At 41.7% G+C, this 23,897-nt stretch overlaps 1 protein-coding gene across 1 annotated transcript; it reads right to left on the bottom strand.

The window, feature by feature from the left end:
• Positions 1-1,109: 1,109 nt before the first annotated feature.
• Sec22b (SEC22 homolog B, vesicle trafficking protein) lies at positions 1,110-23,892 on the bottom strand. Its single transcript, XM_038311979.1, has 5 exons — positions 23,671-23,892; positions 17,477-17,586; positions 11,601-11,761; positions 9,361-9,507; positions 1,110-3,123 (listed from the first exon to the last, which is right to left on the bottom strand). Exons 1-5 carry the CDS (start codon positions 23,743-23,745, stop codon positions 2,969-2,971), a joined length of 648 nt encoding a protein of 215 aa, XP_038167907.1. The 5' UTR covers positions 23,746-23,892; the 3' UTR covers positions 1,110-2,968.
• Between the last annotated feature and the right edge of the window lie 5 nt (positions 23,893-23,897).

Raw genomic sequence — 23,897 nt, 5'->3', positions numbered from 1 at the left:
ACAAGTATCTCCAGACTTTGACACCATGAGACACTGTGGTAAAACAGGCGATGAAGTTCAGTGTCACAATAACCAAGAAAGCTGCCCGTGCCGGCAGTGCTGCCCTCACCCACGGTGGGTCAAGCCCGCGCCCATGGCGCCCTGGCCCATGTGCTCAGCGCTCTAGAATGACTTCCATTTGTGTTACTAAATCTCTGGTTGCTAAACTCAAAATACATTTTTAGTCATTTTATCTGACTACTCGGTGGTACTCAAGAACAGACCCTGAGGGAGAGGAACAAAAGAGAACAATTATAGAAACTCATACGTATGCAGATGCCATGATGAAATCCATTACTTCAGATACTTCCCTGAAACATTAATAGAACAAAGTGAGCCCTGGAGCCAAATCGATTTAAGTCCCGGCTGCAACACTTTGTAGCTGGGACTCTGGACAGCGTGCAACTCTTCTGTAGCTCAGAGCAGATCTCGTTTGCAGAAAGGTGAAAGCACACTGACTTCAATAACCTTTCTTTCTTGAAAACCACTTGAAACTGGTCTGCTTAATTCCCCTCTGACGGCTCCCCAATTCCACCTGGGAACTTCCAGTCTGGTATACCTTTTACATTACAGTCAACCTAACTGTTTGCAACTTCAAACCTGAGAGCATCCTGCACCGAGCACAGCAGGGTCAACCTGCAGTTCAGCACTGCCCGTCTGGTTCTCCTCATGTCTCTGCTTATCCTGAGCCAAGAGGAGTCAAACGTGTCTTCTCACTTGCTAAACAAGTCTTTCACAAGCTGCCATCTGTCTAGAATGCTGCTTCTACTTCCCTAGAGTCAAGTTAGCTGTCATTTAACGTCCCTTCACCAACGTCACGCCGTTGCTACACTTTCTGCTTGGGCTGCCTGTTTGTCTGTGGACATGTTTTGCCTAGTCAGAGCTATTAAAATCGCACATTAGAGGCCGGGTCTGCTCTTCTCTTTGTCCTCTGCCCATCTTTACCATGCTGCTTCTTTGTTCATCCTTCACCCCTGCCCCTACTTCAGTGCCCACCGAGATGAGAGAAGACGCCAAGAGGATATGTGCACATAGTTCAACTAGACAACAAACTTCACACTGAGAGAACAGAACATTCTAGAAATCTTTATTTCATTGCTGACCATTAGGTTGCAGCATGCAACTCTCAACAATGAGCTGCCACCCTCCATTCTTAGAGAAGCACCAGACACTATGGTGCAACTACTTAGGTTTTCAGTCTTCCGAAGGCTTTTATTGCCAATGTCATTATGTATGGGATAAGCCTTTTAGGGACGTAAAAGCACTTATTCTCTACAAAAAGTCATTTTGTATTTCATGCACAAAACTCTAGTTGGCAGAATGATGTTCAGAGTAGAAGAACATGTATTCTAGTTCTGTGATTATCAGGAACACAGTAAGCATCCCCAGCGGCCTTCTCATGGGAAGCGAGGCTGATGTCCTCCACCAGGAATAGGGCAGCAGTGATGATCCCAGGGTTATAAAACTGCTTACTAAAAGTCTTTCCAAAGATGTTAACAAATAAGAAGTTGGCTCATTTTTCCAGTACAATTTAAAGAAATGCTTGCAGTATCTGCAGGAATTATAGTATCTATTGTAGGCCCTTGTGATAATACTCAAAAGGCCTATTCTTCCCACTTATAAAATTCTACCTCAGAAGGTAAAAGGTGAAATCCCCATTATCCCTGAGCAAAAAGGGGAAAGAAGTCTTACGTACTTTCATTGGTTAATAGAAGCCACTGTTCATGAGTTCTCTGTCTCTAGAACATTCTTGCAGAATTTACAAGAACTGAAAGAGGAAGGAGGGGCTCTCAGAGATGTTCTCTATAATATACTTGAGTATTTTTGTGAGTAGTTGACCAGCAAAGATGCTACATTTAACTTACTACACTGCTGAATCCATCACAGTTTGAAACTTGGGAATATCCTGGTAGGATATTTAAAAAATTAAACTATGAAATTAAGCAAATTATTGTGGAAAGAAAACCAAGAATGAGAAAAAGTATAGAGGACAAAGTGGGAGTAAGGGGCAGGCCAAAGCTGGCATCCGGGCCGGGCCTTTCTTCTCCGACTACCCTACCCTATGCTCACTCTATAGCAACCAGACACTCCAAACTAACAACGTCTCAGGGGATTTTAAATCTTAAAGAGTAAATGAAGAGGCGGGCAGATCTCTATAAATTCAAGGCCAGCCTGGTCTACATGAGTTCCAGGACAGCTGAGGTTAGAGAGACCCTGTCTCAACAAAACAAAAAATAGAATAAAAACAAAGAAACAAAAAAAAGAGTAAATGAGAGAAAAATTTCAGTCTTTTAGTCAAGCAATACTATATTATTTCAAGGCATATTAATGTAACTGATTTAACCCCAAAGCAACTGTGCAATAAGCAAAATATAAAAGAAAATTAACAAAGGCTAACTTCCTACAGTGGCCAACAGACAAGATCTGTGCATCAGAGCAATTAACTTTCACATACTTGGAGTTTTACTTGAAAGTCAATCACAAATGTCACCAACAAAGGAATGTTGATTAAAGTTAAGACCCCCCCAGCAGGCCGCCTTCTTTGAGGGGAATTTCAGGATGTTGCTAGCAGGGGGTGGCTATCTTAAATTTGCTGATGGCTCCATCAGAGAAAGAGAATGCCCCAGTTCTGCTGTCTTACAAATGTCCTGGGAGGGAAAGAAATGAAACAAACAATCTACTGTTCCCTAATACATATGGCTGAGCACCCAGAGAAAGTCTCTGCCCCCAAAGAGACTTCCACATGGGTTAAGCTTTCCTTAAACGAGGCGCCAGCTTTCATTTTCAGGACAGGTCATTTCTTGCAAGGTCTTTAGAGGCAGAAGTTCCACTTGGATTCTAATACACAGCCCTGTTTGTTCAGTTTCCTGAAAACATAAACCTGCCGGGTTCTAGGTTCTCTCTTACTAGCAACTAGGCTCACTACACCTCACAGCCACCAAAACCGCACATACACTATCAACATGATGAAAAACACAGCCACCGCTGCGAGCTTGGCGTACGTGGAACGCATGTTCAGGTACTTCGCGTCCTGGCGGTATTTCTTAGACAGACTGGACAAATTGTTAGCCTTTGAGTCCAACGCTGAAAAGAGGAAAAGAGAAAACATTGGTTAGACCCCTGGAGTATTTTATCAAAACATTAAAGCATAAAAATAACCGAAATGACTGGCAGAGTAAACAGACCATGAATTTAAACTATGTTTAACAATAGAATAATAATTACACTATCAAAATTTGAGTAGGTACACAGACTGGTCTAGAGGGAGAGTTTCAGCATATGACAAACACCTGAAAAGTATGAGCTGATACTCTTCTTCATCTTTTGGTTTATTTATATATTTATTTGTGTATCTGGTGCTGAGGGCCTGGAACATGCTAGGCATGCAGAACTGAATGCCCACCATTACCTGATAATTTTTTATTTATGTCTATGTGCATATGCATGTGTGTATGTACATATATACTTGATGCCATGGAAGTCAGAAGAGGGCTTTGGATTCTCTGGAGCTGGAGTTATAGACAGCTATGACCCACCAGATGTAGACACTGAGAACCAAACTTGGGACTCTGCAAGAACAGCAAGCACTCTTAACCTATGAGCCGTCTCTCTATCCTTTATATGATAAGTGGTCTAATTCACACACAGGATAAGACTAGGATAACCCAAAAAAAAAAGTTCAATTAATCATCCGTCTACTGAGTATTAAGCTATACTTCCATGGTGATTGCTAATCCCAAGACTCTTCACAGAGTAAAGATTATTACAAAATCAGAGCTACCAGACATAGTATTTCAACACACATACAAAAGTTAAGTTGTAATTTGGTTAAATTGATTCTAAAAGCCATAACAAACCCCACAAATATCTAGTCAGTTAAGCCTTTAGCAATGTCAGCAAAGACTGCCCCCAACATCTGTAATGTAGCCATCTTCTTCCATATGCTAACAATGAAAGCAAATATTCTAATTGACGTAAATAAATTCCAACCAACTGTTTTCGAAAAAGCTTTGAAAACCTGTTTCATAATCTTGGTTGGTTCTTCCTTGGCAATGGGTGTGATGGCACACGCCTTATAACCCCAGTGGCATGGAGACAGAGACACGAGGACCAGGAGTTTAAGGCCAGCCTTAGTGAAAGTATCCCCAAAACAAACAAGCAAACAATAGACAATGCTTTGGAATATTTGGAGTTACTTAACAGACTGGTTTTGACTGAGAACTATGGGATTACTTAACGTGAGCAAAACAGTCACTATATTAGCAACAGGTCCCAAGCGTAACAAAACACCTAGTCAGAAAAGGAAACACTAGGGGAGAAAAATAACCATTTTCTCTCTGGTCAGTCTACCAGAAGCTATCTCAACTGGTCAGGTTTTTTTCTTGTTTTTGTTTTTGTTTTTTTAAGACAGAGCTTCTCTGTGTAGCCCTGTCTGTCCTGGAATTCACTCTGCAGACCAGGCTGCCCTCGATCCACCTTCCTCTGCCTCCCAAGTGCTGGGACTAAAGCCATGCACCACCACTGCCCTGCAGTGTCAGGGATCTTCTCTCATTTTAACTTTTAATTTAGTATACAGAGTAATAAACTTCATTACTAGCCTCTTACATATGCGTACCATTATGCTTCTCTATAGCTAACTCCCTCCCCCGCCCCCATCCACGCCCTCTCTGCTTTGCCATCACAGGAACCCCACTCGCTCCTTTCCCTTCTCCCCATCTCCCCTCCCTAGTTTCATTGGCACATATGTGAGCAAACATTCAGCATTTGGTCTTTCTGAGTCTGGCTGATTCTAACACAATTATGCCCAGCTGGACGGGGATTTTTAAATGATGTGTTTATGCTGTATCCTGAGTACTTAGGACGGGGCACACAGTCAGTGCTCAGCAAACACCTGCTACGACCCTTCCTCTTGAGAAGCTGCACCCACATCTCTAGTGCACACTTCCTCTGTTCCCCTAAGATCCTTGTTTAAATCTCCATCACAACTGCTCTTATTAAGTCACAACTCTGCTAAAAACAATTGCTAAATGACTCTACACTTGTGAGAATAAACAGGGAAGCAACAATGACAAGGTCATCTGGAATAAGCAAACATTTGTCTGCTTATTATGAGGCTCAGGCTGGTCTTGAACCCGTGATCTTCCCACCAGAGTATGGCAAGCACCACCACTCCTGGGCTGAAATAAGTAATATTTAAGAGAATTCCTCTGCATAAGAGCATTTTGAAACCTGTGGTGTATAAAGACGAGATTCTGTTAGGAGTCATACGGCAAACGCCTGCATCACGGCAGGGCCTGTGCAATGCTAGAGGACAGAGAGCATCAAATCACCTGTGATTCTTGCCTTTGTGGAATATGCAGTGTCAACCTTTGAATAAACAAACAGCCTACCGCTTACTACTTTTCCTAGGCAGTAAAAAAGGTAATTTGAACTTGTTGAATGCACAAGATTTACTCTTCTGCCTTCTATGCAGAGCTGATGAGCTATAAATAAGTAGCTAGAAGGAAAAGCAGGCCGAGAAGACCAATGTTAATAGAGATGCCAATCTCTTCACTGTCTTGAAATATGCTCAAGACAGGTAAGCTTCTCCCCAACGACTTCTTTCACAAACTATTTCCTGTCTTTATTTTTTTACTCCTTCTGCATACATTACTATGAATTTTTTTTCTGGGGGGTGGGGTGGAAGTCACACCCATTTAAAACTATCAGCAATAACAGAAGACAAAGACTCCAGGGACCAATGGATTCTGCTGAATATTAGCAGCGTGGTTTTTGGTGAGACACACAATGATCCAGATCTCTACTTTGTCTTCTGTGAAACCCATCTGCTCTGCCCGTATCACATAAAGACAGTAAGTGTCAGGTTTGGAATCAAAATGGCACACAGGCTCTGTGTTTGAGTGCTGACCCCACGGCCAGGGCACTGTTCTAGGGCTATAACCTTTCAGAGATGAGACCTGGCTGCACGAAGTGGGCTCCGATGGGCACCACCCTCCTTCCAGTCTGCTCCTTCAGTTACTCTGTATGTGAGGAAGAAAGAACCATCTGCACATTCCCTAACACCATGAGCCTGACACAATCAATCAACTGTATCCCCTCAAACTGTGAGCAAAAATAAACCTTCCTCCTCTAGGCTGCTCTGTCTTAGCCCAGCAAGGAGAACAGTAACTACCAGAACAGGGCACAGAGACTCCCTAGCTGACTGCCTACAACAAATGAACACTCAAGAGATGTGGGGTCCTCCCTATGTACTTAACGATCCTCTGAGGCAGTTTCTGATATCACCAAGCAGGCAAATATACTTAAAGTCAGAAGTGCAAATCCTTGCCGTTCAGCGTGTCTGTCAGCTCTGCAGCCAACTAGGGCTCTGCAAGAGAGCCTTACCTTGTGGATAAATGGAAATACAAAAATGTGGGATTTAAGAAAAATTTTTATGTTAGTCTACTTTATCTCAGGTAGAAAGTCTAGTACAATAAAAATGTACACACTCACTCACAATTTGATGTTTAAGGAGTATGAAGCTGTGTGCTGTGGTAACTGAGGACTGCTAACATAAAGGCTAAATTCTTCAGTACACAAAGGCAAGCCCCTGCTAATAAATATGCAGCAAAGTTGAATGTAAAAATATTTATCATGGAATCTGTCTGCAACCATTATAATGAGAAATACAAAAGTATGTGAAACACACAAAACTCATAGCAATCTATCTTCAAAAAACTAGGGGCAGGGAGATGGCTTAGTTTGCAAAAAAACTGCAAATGAGGAAGCCATTTGAATGAAGCCAGGTGTGGCCTGTGTCTGGACGCCCAGCACCAGGCAGCAGAGACAGGCAGATCCCAGGAGCTCACTGGCCAGCTGAATCATGGAGCTCCAGGCTCAGAGAGAGATCCTGACTTAATAAACAAGGTGGAGAGCAGCAGAGAGGTACCACGCGTCAACATCTGGCCTCCACACACCCAAGCACAGATATACAGCTGCGCACACACACCCACACAAGCATGTATGGGTACTACATGCACACGAATAAAATCAAACATACAAGCACACAACTTAAGAGCTTACATGTACATATTCAAGTTCAAATAACATTAAACATCACATATATTTCAATCTAATCTAGCTATCTATAATTACTTAATTTTACATACTGACTTACTTTAACATGCCTAACAAACTGAGTGTGGTGGGACACACTGATAATGCCAGCATTCAGGAAGCAGAAGCACATGGGTCAAGGTGAATCAGGGCTACACCTGCAGACCAGGTGAATCCTTGTCTCAAGAAGCTGGAAAGATGGCTCAGTTGTTAAAAGGGCCTGCTGCTCTTGCAATTCCCAGCATCCACATGATGGCTCACAACCATTCTTAATTCCGGTTCCGGGGGGGGGGGGGGGGGATCTGAGGAGTGTGCACAGATGCACACATGTGGCATATATACATACATGCAAACAGAACACTCATAAGCAGAAAATAAATAAATCCAAAAGTTTTTAAAAAGACCATCTCAAAACTACAAAACAAAGTAAATATATTTAAGTAGTTATATTAAATATAGGTTTATGTATTATATAAAGTATACATTTAAGACACATTAATAAAAAATATAAAAATATCTGATATAGGCTAGGAAGAAGACTAAATGAATAGTCTTTGCCACACAAGCTGAGTTCAGATCCACTTAAAGCCAGATGCTGTAACTCTGAAGCAAGAGGACAGGAGATGAGACGAGAATCCCCAGAAGCTCACAGGCACACGCAAAGACAAAAGACACTGTCTTGTGGTGTGGTGGCACATGCTCCCCCCCACCAGGGTTTCTCAGTGTAATAGCCTTGGTTGTCCTGGAACTTACTTTATAGACCAGGGTAACCTTGAACTCACAGAAATCCCTCTGCCTCTGCCCTCTGAGTGCAAGGACTTCAAGGCTGTGTGGCACACACCTTTAATCCCAGAACAGGTGAATTTTTGTGAGTTCAAGGCCAGGTTGATCTATATAGTGAATTTCAGGCCAATCTGAGCTACATACTAAGACACTATCTGAATTTAAAAAAAAAAAAGTCCAGGTGATGCTGGCATATGCCTTTGATCCCAGCATTCAGGGGGCAGATCTCTGTGAGTCTGAGGCCAGTATGGTCTACAGAGCAAGTCTAGGACAGCTAGGGCAACATAGAGAAACCCTGTTGTGAAAAAACTAAAAAACAAATAAATTTTAAAAAAGTCTAAATAGTTTAAAAGGCAGAAGGCAAGGATCAATACTTGAGGTTGCACACATAATCATATGCACATACATGATAAACATATACACACAGAGAAGACTTTTTAAAATTGGCAAATAAATAAACACATTAGTAAATGACTTAGGAGATAGCTCAGACAGTGAAGGGAGTGTTTTCCATGCAAGCACGAGGACTGGGTTTGAGTTCCCAGAACTGATATAACAAAGTCAGTAATGGTGGCATATGAGTGTAATTTCAGAAGTGGGCATCAGATAGGTGATCCCTGGGTCAGCCAGCCTTGCATAATTGGAAAACCAATTATAATTAGAAAAATAGGCCAGGGACAGACTGTCTCAAGAAAACTGAGGTGAATGGTACCCGAGGAACAACATTCAAAGCTGACCTTGCTTCCGTACTCATGTGCACACATACAAACAAGCAAATACAAATGAATTTACACGCTAATGACTGTGTAAACAAGGACTTTAAGAGTTCCAGGAAGGAGACAATGGGACCTGAGCTATAAGGACAAGGTAAGTGTCTTCAAGAGGCAGCTCTGAAAGGACAGGTGACTGGTGGTCAGAATGCACTGGTGAGGACGCCAAGGAAGCCGACATGGCTGGGACATCATCGTGCCTGTAGGCTTGTGAGAAAGGCGTATTTGTGTTCCCCTCATTTTCCGGATTTAGAACACAACACCTTCCACACAACAGAGATTTAATAACTGACTGGATGAAGAAAGCTGAGAGCAGACTAGATATTTCTTATAGCCTTAGAGGAGGAACATCTTGGTGAAAATGGCATTTCCTAACCTGACCTAGGAGCAGTAACGCTTCCCAAGGAGACATTGAGAACCTAACACTTCCTTGGCTATGAACTTGTAGGAATGTTTCCTTAACTTGTACAGATGCTTCTGTATTCAATTTACTTAACTGTGTAAATTCTGAGAAACAGTAAGTGCTTCTGTGAGCCCTTCACACTGTTCTAGCACACAGAACTAGTCACGCAAGGTAAAACCCCCAGCACACTGGAAGCTTTGCCGTGTAATCAGTTCCTGGGAGTCCCAGCTACACTCTGACAAGCTGTTTTCTGACTTTGCTTTCAGATACCTGAGAGTGCTTCTCCCCGTTGCAAGACTTCTTCAATATTGGCCACCATGATCCTCTGCACATCTTGCAATTCAGTGTTGATGGAGCCGAGATTTCTCCGAGCACGACTATCAATGTAGAGCTTCTTGGTTTTCTGAATAAAGGTATCTAGAATGATGGGAGACAACCATTAACGATTTTCCTGTCCATCAAGACACTGAAATAGTCATCAGGATTTGAGTTTACTCCAAGACTGGCCATTGCCCACTGCCTTGAGTTTATTCCTACTTCTGCCATCTGTCTGTGGTTGGCTTTGGACTCCTTGTAAAGTGTTAAGATGACTATTCAGGTGAACTGTCCTGGGACACCTCTGAGTTTGAGGCATTTACTATCAGAATCCATAAAGAAATTAAGATCCATCCTAGTACCCATTACCGAAAACAGAAAAATTTCAAATGTATTCAGAGAACCTCTGGGTTTCATTACTTGATTCTACACATCCCCTGAAATAACGCTGACAACACTATATCAGCACAGCCAAAAATGGCGAAGAGTTAGATCAGCAGTCTACCTTTCAAATTTACCCCACGCTTCAACTTCAGATCACATGTGATAAAAAGCATCTAAAATCACCAATACAGAACTGCAGGAATGACCTATTAGAAATATGTTCAACTCCTGCCAAAACAATTTACTGCTGTTAATGCTGACACCTAACTTGGTTTTCAATCCCTGCTCCATTCTCCTGCACTTTGGGATGCTGGCCAGTGTGGAGCACAACAGGTTTTGGCCACGAAGGATCTCCAGCAATAAGAGGGAGCAGGCAGTGCTGCCAGGTAGCCACTCACTTTCCTGAGGACTCACTGTGGACTAGCAGTATTCCTCCATGAAAAGCTTCAGCTCCTTTCGGACGGCCTTTCCCCTAACTGTTGTCTTTCAGAAACTGCTCTTTGCTTACATCTTCAGCCTGAGGATGGGAACAACTGGTGCTCATGGTCCCAAGTCACTATACTGGCTATTACCTTACAGGCCGTTCCTAGCTTTATTCACCTCAAACTTCCTTGAGTAAGCCATTTATTTCCTTTGTGATCTTAATACACTTGTCTTACTATTCCCTTGGATTTACTAAATCTATCATCCAGAAAAATATCATTTAAAAATTACTTATCACAAAAATTAGCATTAGGCCATTTTTTTTCTCTATTACTAAAAGCAAAATGATGCACCTGTCTAACAAACTTGAAAACTTTAGAAATTCTAACACATAAAAGTACTTTTCTTTTGACTAAGGATTTCAACAATGTATTCTGGTTCTGCCTGTTCTAGCTCCCAGGCTTATCACGCACAGGCCATATCCTATGACCTACTGACACCAGAATCTTTCACAGGTCTGACTGGTGCTGAACCGTCCCATAATTCCTGTGCAAACACAGACTCACACTTGCTACTTCTGAGTGTAGCAAACAGGGTTTTCAAATACCAGATATTTTCTAATTAGAGGTTCTTTTTTTATTTTTATGGTTTATTTAACTTTATTTTATGTGCATTGGTGTGAATGTGTCAGATCCCCTGCAACTGGATCTTCAGACAGTTGTGAGCTGTCATGTGGGTGCTGGGAATTGAACCCGGGTCCTCTGGAAGAGCAGTCAGTGCTCTTAACCACTGAACCATATCTCCAGCCCCTAGAGGTTCTTATTCTTTTTTTTTTTTTTTTTTTTTGGTTTTTTGAGACAGGGTTTCACTGTAGTTTTAGAGCCTGTCCTGGAACTAGCTCTTGTAGACCAGGCTGGCCTCGAACTTACAGAGATCCGCCTGCCTCTGCCTCCCAAGTGCTGGGATTAAAGGCGTGCGCCACCACCGCCCGGCTAGAGGTTCTTATTCTATTAAAAAAAAAAAATCATCTTTACTGATTTCCAAATTCTGATTTTCATAAAATTAGTCTCACTTTGTGAGTCTATAGATAGGCGAAAAGAACTCAGTTATGACAAGGTACTCGAGTATATTGTCATACAGAATTTTTCCCACAGACTAAACTACAGAAAGGCACATGGGGAGGAGGACAAAACACTGGAGAAGTTTACTGATAAGAAGGAAGCCTTCTTCATTCAAATAGACAAAAAGGTAAGCTGGAGAAGAGACAGTATCAAACTCTTCCTATTACTTAACTAGGCAAATTCCACAGGAATATTATAGCCAGTGTATCAGAAAGTTTCTCCACAATGTTTACTTCCTTAACAGAGAAACGCAGGGTCTAGTCTTACCAAATTCGATGAAGGAATAGGGCCTAGACACGGTGGGCACCTTCTTCCCATGCTGCTCATCAAATTCCGAGTGCAAGTCTTCCAGGTAGGCAAAGGCCAACTTCTTAGGGAAGGCAGCTTCACACAAGACCAAGTAACACACGCCCTGCTCAATAATGTAGCTGGAGGGAAAAGCAGGACACAGTTACTCATGAAGGAACCGTACTTCATGCTGAGGCTGACTTTTAGGGCCACATCAGCTTTTGAAAACATCTGACCTAAGTAAAACGGTTCACTTAAGATCACAAATTGTTAGAACCAAGAAACCAACTATCTTTCCACTACTAAACATACATCCAAAAGAACAGAGCTGGCAAGACTGGCTCAGCATTAAGGACACTTGTTCTTGAAAAGGATCTGAGTTCGTTCTCAGTGCTCACAGGGTAGCTCACAACCATCTGTAACTCCAGTTCCAGAGAATTTGAACGCCTCTTCTGACCTCTGTGAACACCAGGCATGCACAAAGTACACACATATGCATGTGCACACATACACAGGCACACACATGCAGCAGAAAACTCATATACATAAAATAGGAAAAACACCCACAAGAGAGTAGGAACATTGTAACTGTTTATTAATCACACAATTATTCAATTAATATATATTAAGATCTAAGAGGTTATTTTTGAAAGCTACAGGTGTGACTTCATCCATCCTTTGACCCTGTATGACAAAAATATTAGTGTACACACATTAAAGTCCTTCCAGTCACAACATAAAATAGAACTAAAAATTTATGGAGGACAAAATGTTGAAATTTAAATGAGATAATGTTTACTGGCACAGAAAACGTCACCTAAAAAGAGGCAAGCTGCCTATTTCTGGCTGAAAGAAGACTGTAGAATATTACTTTAACTAGGCAGAAGTGTGTTGCATTTGTTTCTGCTGACTATGTTAAAGATGTAAAGATGTGTTATTTATGCTGTACTTGTTTAACTATGAAAAGATGTGTTGCTGTTTCACCTTGCCTGCCTAAGGCACCTGATTGGTCTAATAAAAAACTGACTGGCCAATATCTGGGCAGGAGAGGGATAGGTAGGGCTGCTGGGCAAAGAGAATAAGTAGGAGGAGAAAGAGAAAAAGGAAGGAGGAGGAGAGAATGAGGGAGAAAGAAAGGGAGATACCTGGGTCCAGCCAGGCACTGTCAGTCAACAGACAGAGCAAAAAAAAAAAAAAAAAAAAAAAAAAAAAAAAAAAAAAAAAAAAAAAAAAAAAAAAAAAAAAAAAAAAGGTAAAAAACGCCAAGGCAAAAGGTAGATAAAGAGGAACAGGTTAATTTAAGTTAAAAGAGGTATCCAGAAACAAGCCCAAGCTTGGCCAAGCATCTTTGATAAGTCTCCATGTTGTGACTTGGGAACTGGTTGGTAGCCTAAAAGAAAAAGCCAGGTACAGAAGAATTCTAATCAACTGAAAAAAATTTCAACAGTGAAACTGACTCCTTTCTGTGACAGTGAGCTCTCTGGCATTCTGGAAAGGAAGGGGCTTTGTGACTACAGGCTAACGGGCTATTCCTGAAGAAAAGTTAAGCTACTAAAGCTTTTCAAAGCTTTTCTTCACAGTACTCTATCCTAACAAAACATATACTAATAGAGCTCATAAATGCAGTGGACAAAATCAGAGGTTCTTTGCTTTGGGTGGTTTAAAAGCACAAAGTCAGACACAAATTTGCATCTCTGCCTTCTGTTCCTGACTCTGAGGCATCCTAGAGTCCTATGAAGGGACATCTAAAGACTTATGTACTCTCTCAGGCATGGAGTAATGTTTATGACACTGCTGTCCTCCCCCTCGCACAGGCACCTGAATTCACTGACCTCCTTAACATTATTTAATCTGTGCCACCATTTATGCTAGTTTCCTTCCCAGAGGAGTAAACAGGACTTACTGCCTGACTTCAAAGCTACAAGGACACACACTACCGGTAAAATAAAGGCATATTCTGGTAGTGTCCATAGCCTTTAGGATGAAACAGTCACGCTTAATCACAGTCAAATGGCACGTGTCTATGACAAACCAGACCCCACACACTTGCTTCAGATAGTCTTTCTCACGGTGGTGCTTTTACACACCTGGAGAAATTCCATTCCTTCTCTTCTGTTCAAGCCTCTGTAATTTCTTTTTTCTGTGAAACTTTTATAATCCCTTTTCTTCTAGTCCCTGTCTTCAAACACCCAAATAGGAATTTATTGCTTTCCTCAAAGCACTTCATTTTCACTTCTTGTTCTAAAGCCCAGATTCTTTATCGAGGTTTTTGTTGGGGTTAAACCCCACTAAACCTCTCGGGATTCAGAAGGATCATTACAGCAGGCGAAAACCTGACTAATGAGGTCTGAGGGTAAGCGAAATAAATTAGCACACAGAAGTCTTTTTACCATGTCCCATTTACTCTATGTTCGCTGTAATGCTCTCTTGATGTTGCCCTTTCTGTGTTCCTCCTCCATGCTCCTCACTGTTCTACCCATCCCCTAGGTTTCTAGTTTATATACCCACAGACAGAGTTAACAAGCAGACATTATTTTAGGGCTAAGAGGATGGATAAAAGACTGATAAGGTAGTGCCTTATATCTCAGAATGGGTGTGGCTGTGAAGCTTACCCCCATGGGAGTAATGGGAGGATTAGGATGGATCAGGGTGCTGGCTGTATCTGCAGGCACCCAGGTGAGAAGGAATTTCTTTCTCTGGGGCTGGATTTTTCCTGCAAAGGTACAGTTAACTTCCTAGACTAAGACCTTGTGTCAAATGAAAGGTGAAAGTAAGCACAGAATATTAATAGCTTGTTAGGATAGAGCAAAGGCCAGTGGATTATACCTTCCTGAGTCTGCTGCTGGAGAATTCAGGTCCACCCAGACCTGTTCATCAATAAGAGCAGACAAACTGTCTCTCTGCTCAGTGCCTCCTGCTCTTGTCAATAAGGATAGCTATGGGGGAGTAGCCTATGTAGATTTGACCATGAGAACAAAGGTTTGGCTGAGTGAATACTTTCACACCAGGGCCCCCACAGTATGGGGAAAGGTATACAGTTGTCAGTACAGGAAGTCAATCAGGTTTAAAGAGTGATAATCTGCTGGGGTATTTCGGGATGAATACCATTATGGAAAGGAGAAATGTCGTGATTTCACAAGGTTTCTACAGAACTGACAGTGACAATCCATAAGACAGCTGTTCCCGAAGCTTTGCAAATCTGGTTCCCCACAAGATGTACACTTGTGGGTGTGTCTGTGAATTGGTCAGCTGAACATCCACTGTATGTACTTGGAGCTCACAACTCTTCTTAACTGGTGGACTGTGACCCTATATGGCACAGTTTAGAAGAATGTAGAACTCTGGAAAATCTGGCAACACCAGAATGTTTCTGAATGAGCACAAACAAAATGGAAACTGGAACCCGCATGAACAAGGCGTTTCTATTAGGGCTTTGCAACAACGCATGACAAGCTTTCGCTGCAGCCTCACTTCTGAACACATGTGTCAAGACACGTGCCAACAAATGCCTGAAACACACGAGCTCAGTTCTGAGACTTCTCTGTCACAAACTGAAGTGTTCCTTTGTGGAATATAGCAAGTTTTCTGCTCTTATAGAAAAAATGATGATTTGATAATAGAAAACAAAGACATGTCCCTATATCATTATTCCTCACTATGTAACTATCAAAGTAGTATTCATTTTACTATTAGTCATATTTGATTTTAAAACCTGCTGCTTGAGTTTCATTAAAAAAATAAAATCATTAAATGAATTTTGGCTTGAAATCTGGACAGAATTTCTACCAATTTCTGAAACGGCCTTAACCATGCTTCTGCCATTTTGCACTACATACTTACGCAAAGCAGCATCCTCAGCACTGAAGACTATAAAATCAAAATGAAGACAAACTCTGAAAATAACTGATGATGCTCTCTATACCCTGCAGAATCAAACATTAAGTCAACTCAATCCTTTATGTAAAAATAAGACACATTCATCTCATGAGCATGTAAATTTGCTTATGTTTTAACAAAATAACAAATTTACTTATACACCAAAGAATGACTTAAAAATAAAATTTTGAATAATTTATGACCAGTAAATATTTGTGTGCCTATTTTATGTATCTATATATTCAGAGTCACGTAAAAATTTCATGGACAGAAAAGTAGGTGGAAAAGTTTAACAAGCCCTGCTCTCAAGCACTGTGGCTCATTTGATGTGCCTCTATTAGCAGAACACTGGCCCATTAGGAGGTGTAGGCACCCAGGACACAACACGAGTTCTGCAAAGAAGAAGAATCCTTTACTAGCTCTTCAGCAGAAAAAAAAAAAAAAAAAAAAGCCAAGACTCTGCAAGTCCTACAGGAATCAGAAGAAAATCTCTTTCCAAGTTCACTAACTCTTTCCTAGGTCTTTTGTCCTCTAGTCCACGTAGAGCTACACAATCGTCCTACAGTATCCGCAGGATGCATCCAGGGTACCCAGAGTTACTAAAATTGGAAAATGCCTATGTTCCTAACACAAGGTGAAACAATATTTGCAAAAAATCCATGTGTATCTTTTAGTAGACTTCAAATCATCTTAAATACCTAATAGAGTATAAATGCCTTGTTAATAGCTGTTATGTTGTTTAGGTAATGATAAGAAAAAAACACCATAAAACCCATGTCTGTTTAGAACAGATACAAGTTTTTAAAATATTCTCAATGCATGGTCCTTTGCTGTGGACATGGCTTCCACAGAGGCAGACCCTGTAGACATGGAAGATAACTGTATCATTTATATAATTAAATGGATATATCTGTACTCTTTTGACTAAGTTGTCTAGGCTGCTAGTCTCAACTCATGGGCTCCTACAGGTCTCCTGCCTTGACCTACAGGTGCATGCTACCTCATATGACCAAATGGCTCCTTTTTTTGGTGTTAATTAAAGTATCTTTTAAAAATGCCTTAGATAATATGTAATTATCTTATAAAATGTGGTGTCTGCCATTTTCTTTTTAAAGCATACCTGATTTTGATAAGCTGAAATACTTTTTCTTGCAGAAGTTACCTATCATTACATGACAGGTATGGTATAGAATTTGCTGGGCACAGGTTAACAATTTAAATCACCGCAAGCATGTTAACTTAAAAAAAATTTAAGATTTCAGTTTTCTAGAAAGAAGGCCAGAAAAAGTGCTTCCACAAAGAGACTATTTTTAAAGCTATCTTTATGTTTAAGAAACTGTTACTTTTCTGGGCTGGGGAGATGGCTTAGTCAGTAAACTACATGTCTTACAAGCTTGAAGGCCCAAGAACACACGCTTGTTGTTTTAAGCATTAGGTGTGACACACATATAATCCCAGCACTGGAGAAGGAGACGCGCAGAGATCCCTGGGGCGCACTCCAGCTAGCTTAGCCTACTTGGGAGATCTGGGCCAGTGAGAGAGACTGTTGTGGACAGAGCCTGAGGCTGTCACCAGGCTGTCCTCTGGCACTGGCTCATGTGTGCACACACGCACGTACTCTTGCACAAAGCCTCACACGAGGAAACAACACTGCTACTTTTTAAAAAATGTTTTTACAAAATGATGCGTATATGCATTTATTTTTAAATGCACATTTAAAAGTAGAGTATATGGGGGAGGCACGTGTGTGAGTGGAGGCAACACGGAAGTGTACACGAGAGCATCTGATGCTGGGGAGCTAGAATTACAGGTGGCTGTGAGCCACTTGATGGGGTGCTGGGAACCTGGTCCTCTACAAGAACAGGAAGTGCTCTTCACCACTGAGCCATCTCTCCAGCCCTACTGTCATGATCTTAGAAGATGCTACGTCACTGAGTCTCATACTTAAACGATCACAAGGAAATCAGAGCTATACTCACTGAAAAGTCATGGCTCCTGCTTCCAAGGTACATCTGGTAGGGGACTGTTCGTTCAACTTTCGAAAGAGCTGCTTAGCCTGACTCTGATACTGTTGAAGGTCCCGGCCTGACTGAAAGAAGATAACTTCATTGAAGAATTTAACACACACACACAAAGCTGTATCAGTTAGAAGCAGCACGATATCAAAAGAATACTATGTAAATAAAGTCCTTCATTTAGTGGTTAATAAGATTCATTTCAATAAAGAAAAATGTCTAACTTTTAGAACAAATAAGAAAATCTAATTTCTAGTTTTCCCAAGACCCCAGTACTTAGCTGCTAAGAAGCAAGTGTGTCTGTCAACTACATGTAAGGCACTCAGTGTTCTCTTTCCCACGAGGGTACTATCCTCCTCCCACCCACCTCCCTTACAGCTCCTGGCATGAAACCACACATCCCATGACACAACCTGGAGAAAGTTCTGAGAACCAAAGACCGGCGACTCTCATTTCGATGCTGGAGCATCAACAGAATCTTCCACAAAAGGAAAACTATCTGCATGCCTGTGACTGAAAACCCCACGGACACTACCACTGAAACTAGGCAGAAAGGCCGACGATCCTTTATCACTCTCCAGTCTAGGCAGCAAACGTGAATCCAGAGGGATGTGTGTAAAAAGGGTAACACTCAAATGGAACAGTTAGTATTTCTATGAACAATTTCTTAAAAAGAAAAGGAGGGGTACACTGTAGTCACACCACTTGGAAAGGATCAACAGCATACCTTACCAACCTACTACATGAAGAGTGAGAAACCAGTAGCCATTGCCAACTCACCCTCTTCCTGGGGAGGGAGGAGGGCATTCTGTAGCTATGGTCTGAAGCTCTCCACAGCTCAGATCTGTAAGCTGGAAATTTCACCACCAAGCTGATGGTAAGGAAGTGGAGCCTCTGGGAGATGGTCAGTTATGAGGAATGAGAGCTAATGGCTGAGGTTGATGCCCCTGTATGAAACCCCAGAAGGCTAATTTGGCCCCTGTGGTACATAAAGACCCACACAAAGTTGCTATCTATGAACTAGAAGCAGACACCAAGTCTGCTGGCCTTGTCCTCTTGGATGTCTAGTTTCTAAACACAGAGAAGTATCTCTTGTTGGTTATAACCCAGCCAGCTTATACACACTGCCATGTGATAGAAAGCCCTGATTGCCCCATTTTTGGAATTATTTATTTTGTATAGAAAGACAGACTGGCCTTCCTTTGGCAGATATCTCATCATGCTGAAATAAAAGTGGTTATATTAGTTCTCTCACAGTCTGGAAAGGATACACCATGAAATATCAAGCTTCTAGACATACACCACTGAGCCAACAGTAGAAACAAGGAGGTAGTTATAACATGACAGGTCTGCAAAGACGCAAGTACACAAAGATAGTGACCTAGAATGCCAATAGAAGTGGGGTGATAAATAAGCATGAGGGAAACCAGGACAGTCAGACAGGGTCCACTCAGTGCACTTACTGTGGATTCATCTTGTATAGTATTGCTGTTATAGCAATGATCTGTTATAATGCTATTTGTTTGAGAAATGCTTCAGTATCAATGTACATATGTATGTGCATATTATGTCAATTCACACATTAAACGATATTAAGCAGAATGCATGCATCTATCCATGACTGGCCAGCCAGAAGATGTTAGTGAATATTATCACATGCTTTCCATCAGTAAGAACTAGTGAATGGCCGGGCGGTGGTGGCGCACGCCTTTAATCCCAGCACTCGAGAGGCAGAGGCAGGCGGATCTCTGTGAGTTCGAGACCAGCCTGGTCTACAAGAGCTAGCTCCAGGACAGGCTCTAAAGCTGCAGAGAAACCCTGTCTCGAAAAAAAAAAAAAAAAAAAAAGAACTAGTGAATGACATCCTATTTTTATATGTGAGTGGTGTTTACCAATCTGCTTGCTTCAGCATGACATTATGTGGAGAAAGAGATCTGAACCCACGCCAGCACTGGTAAGGGATGCAGCTAATGAAGTTTTAATGAAGAACAGCATGCATGATTTCAACCACGGCTCCACATTGGATCACCTAGTGACTTTAGAATATATTATGTGCAATCTTCACTCCTAAATCAATAAAATAACATTGCTCTTTCAGTTGCTAAAGGCAGATGAACACCTTAAAGCCACAGCTGAAGAAAATGATGGCAAAACCCAAAACAAAACAAACAGCTCAAAAACACACAACCCTGACAATCAAATAAAAATTGATACAAATCTCCCAACTTTCTAAGACACAATATAAACCCGAGAGAGCAAAACTAAAAGCCATACTGATTATAGAAGTAATGTTTGGAAGCATGCTACAATTTCAAAGTTTGCAAAAAAAAAAAAAAAAAAGAGCAATGTCATGCACGTTGGGCAAATCTACATATAGAGATTATAGTATGACAATCAACACTAATGCTGGTTCAGCTAGCATTAACATTCCTAAGAACAAAATCATTTTGCTAAATAATAGTTTTTCTGACATATTTACAAAATAGACTACTAGGCAGCCACTAAATATTTAATGATATGAGACAATATTCAGCACGTACAACTGTTAGCAGAAAAATGAAGTCAGTCTTATAGTATAACTCATTATTTAATTTTACATACATACACGGGGGAAGAGAAGAGGGAGGGGAAAAATATAAGAATACTTGAGTATAATTATAGGAAATAAACACCATTAGCACTTTCTGGTTATATAAGTCACTAAAATTTTTAAATAAGCATGGATTAATTCTACAGTATAAAAAATACTCATTCATTCCAGTTCATTGCATCTTTGTACAAAGTTTGCTATGTGCAATTTTGGTTTGTAAATTTAAAGACAGGCTAGATTTCAGAAAACACTTTAGAAATAAACAAAGTTAACACTTTCTGTCAGGGACTATTCTGAACATTTTACATAATTTAACTAATTTAATCACCCTATTTACCCTAGGAGTTGATTAAAATTATTATTCCAATGTTATACTTTAGAAACCAAAATTGGCCAAGGACTCTATGGGGCTAGGAAGGGAAGGGCCAGGCTATGTCCTAGATAAGCTGACCCGCAGTCTCCACTTCAAGCACTATGACATCCCACCTTCTCGACCATGTCTTGTCAATCATGTAATTCGCAGGAAACGCTCAAGGAGCTATGTGGTAGCTGATCGAGACCCCACAAAAAAACAACATAACCACTGCTTTACAGACCGATGTGACTTGCTTTCAATGTCAAAACCACAAAAGACTCACACAGTCAGTTAGCTCAGCTAAAAATACCTAAATGCCCTGATTGTGCTTTCTACTTCATGTAGAAGAAATCGCATGTCCGTCTGCCCTGTGAGATATAACACTCCAATAATGAAGAGAATGAGAACAGCTGGCTCTGCCATGAGGCGAACTGGAGGTCGTCCACCGGTATACTCAGGGTCGTCTAGTACGCGCAGGGTTGACTGTATGACAAAAGGTACACGACAGTGATGTGCCTCAGAACCTCAGTACTTTTGCCGTCTCGCTAGCCTAGTAGACAACTAGTGCCACCACATAGCATCTTTTCCCTTTCTAAGAAGGCTTTGGACTCGGTCTTACAAACCAATGAATATACCAGGTATACTTACAAAGCATGGGTGACCCCTCAACTGCTGCATAACAGCCAAGTTCCACATCATCGATATCAGGATGATGACCTCATCCTTCTCATTATCTCTCACTTCCCACGTACTTTAGCGCTGCCAAAGATCAGTGTTTTCTCTAAGGACATTTAGCTAAGGTCTTATCATCTCCGGATCCTTGATAAACTCAGCTGGTCAAAGGTTAGTTTGACCAAGAACCAGCCTTTTCCTCTGTAGGCAATTATAGTAACCGCCCTTAAACAAAGGACGCGAGGCAGTTCTACTGTACAGCAGGTACTTGTTTTACTGGAGCTCCCTATCATCTACCTGGTCAGTTCTAACACCTTTCCTGAAGCTGAACTGCCTTCCAGAACTAGAGCAAAATTAAAGCCAATACAATAATTTCGAGGTAGAATAGAAAGGTAGATAAAAGAAACGGCAAACAACCTAAAAGAAAAAAACATGTCCTTAGAGAGAGAAAAGAACGAGAGAGAGAGAGAGAGAGAGAGAGAGAGAGGAAAAGAGGACTGAAGAGGACTATGAGCCAGTGAGTCTGGGTTTGTAAAGAACCTCTCTACCTGACCTAAGCCTAAATTTCTAGCTAAGCCCACAGTCAGCACTGTATAAACTGCCCTGTCTATACGATATGTGTCACTCTCTACTGAATTATCTGAGTAACCAGTCATCCTCCGTAACAAAGCAGTTAACAGCATATATGGGGACTGGCACCTAGTAAATACCTAAAAATAACCTCATGAGTACTGTACAAATAATTAAAAGGACATGAATTACTTTGGCTTGGACAATTGGCGGACTTAATATAAAACTATTTGGTCAAAATAATCTATGCCTTAAAAGTTATTTCTGCCGGGTGGTAGTGGCACATGCCTTTAATCCCAGCAGAGACAGGCAGATCTCTGTGAGTTTGAGACAGGCCTGGTCTACAAAGCGAGTTCCAGGACAGCACCAAAGTTAGACAGAGAAACCCTGTCTCAAAAAAATAAGGCAGAGGGATCAATTCGAGGCAAGCACCAGCTATAAAGAACATGTACCAAATTAAAAAAGAAAGGTACTTCTGTATTAGTAAGAATTGAATGGGGCAGGACAAAACAGTGGCTAGGAACTTAGGCTCTGGTCTAGAGCCAAATTGATACTGATAAGAAAACAGAAGCTGATCACTATAATCAGCAATTCTCAACCAGGGCTGATTTTCTGTTCCCAAAGGAACTTTTGGAAGTGTCTAGAAGAAGTTCAAGTTGTAAGAACAAGAGGTCAGGGAATGTGCTCCTGCCATTTGGAAGGAGAGGCCAAGGGTATTAGGAGACATCCTACAAGGCACAGGACAGTCTCTGGCAACAAGGAATCATCCAGTCCCAAATGTGAACAGAGCCAGGTAAAACAGGGCCCCCAACTTGTTAGCTGTGTGACTTTTAAGCAAGCAGCCTATTCTCTGTAAGCCTCACAGCTTCCCTCTCTATGAAGGGTGACGAGAGCATGCACTGTAACACGGACAGTGTGAGGACAGAGGAATCACTGCACTTAGCAGGCTCGGGACAGCAGTGCTGTGTACTGGACACTCTATAATGCTCTGTGTACTGTTAGGATGGCAAAGATCTGCATACGATGGGTGCTTTCTGCAGACATTAAGAGTTCAGAAAAAAAACATTATTTAAAATAGAAATTACTAAAGGGAAATAATGAAATCACAATCACAAAAACACTTCTGGGGAGACTTTCTTGTCAATGAAACAAAAGCAACCGGTTTTGGCAGATCAATAACAAATAAATATCAAGTTTAAAGTTTATGAATTTTTCAGAAGATTATTCAAGCAGAAACTAGGGGCCCACTAGTAATAAGTAGCATCTCAGATCCACTTTTTCCCCCTCCTCCAATAGAATTCAAGGCAACTGCCCAGATTTTGCTCCTCTCTGCCCCACTGCTACCCCTCATGGGAAAAAAAAAATATTTCTCAAAGTATGTATCTTCTACAATCCGCTCCCCGCCCCCGCCATCTCCTTTATTCTGATCATATTCTTGGTCTCATTTGAACAGCAGACTTTATCAGAGCAGGTGAAAATCAGGCGTAACTGTGGAGGTAGGAACTGTACTGAACTTGGACAACTTTACAAGTGGCAATATTACCTCATCCTCTTTCAAAAGATGTCATCAGGCTAGGTCAAGGATCAGGTGCTACAGGAAAAGGAGGTGAAGAAATGAGGGTGATCTTCCCCGACGTAAGTCAACAACAGCCTTAGCGGCAGCAGAAAATGAAAGTCCTGAATTTTAAGAAATTCCCTAAAAACTCATCTCAAACTGGCTGGGTGATCACAATGAGCCAAAGGTATCCTTTTTGTCTAAAGAGAAACAGATAACACCAAGCTCTAACTCCTCCGACAAAGATTTCTTCTCACAGGTAGTCTCTACTAGCAAACGGTCCCAGAGCTACGGGAGAGGAGGAGGGCGTGCCTGCGAGGTAGCCAGGGTCTCGCTCGACCAATGAAGGAATCCATAGCTGGGAGCAGGGCGAGCTCACAGGGACTGGAGGGCTCCGGGCTCCGGGTGCAGCTTACCTGTTCGTCCTCCTGCATCGAGGCGGCCAGCGGAAGCCCGTCCGCTACGCGGGCTATCATCGTCAGCAGCACCATCTTCCCAGGCTATGGAGACCCGGCCGCCTCAATCGCTGTCCTCTCTTCTCCCACGGTGGCCGGTTACACCTACCGCTCACTTCCCCAACAGCTAGCCGCTGGCGTCTCCGCTTCCCGCTGAGGTGGCCGGAAACGGCTCCAGAGCTTTCCAC

Source organism: Arvicola amphibius, chromosome 14 (assembly GCF_903992535.2).
Source record: "Arvicola amphibius chromosome 14, mArvAmp1.2, whole genome shotgun sequence".
Classification (NCBI taxonomy): Eukaryota; Metazoa; Chordata; class Mammalia; order Rodentia; family Cricetidae; genus Arvicola; species Arvicola amphibius.
Note: the sequence above shows the minus strand (reverse complement) of the source record. Positions and strands in the feature narration are given on the sequence as shown.

Bases quoted from the DNA above. Each gene is read 5' to 3' on its own strand.
- Sec22b (XM_038311979.1), bottom strand. From the start codon at position 23,745: ATGGTGCTGCTGACGATGATAGCCCGCGTAGCGGACGGGCTTCCGCTG. The intron at 17,587-23,670 runs GTAAGCTGCACC...ATCTTCTTTCAG, and splicing joins CGATGCAGGAGGACGAACAG to TCAGGCCGGGACCTTCAACA. The intron at 11,762-17,476 runs GTGAGTATAGCT...TTTTCCCTCCAG, and splicing joins GCAGGAGCCATGACTTTTCA to CTACATTATTGAGCAGGGCG.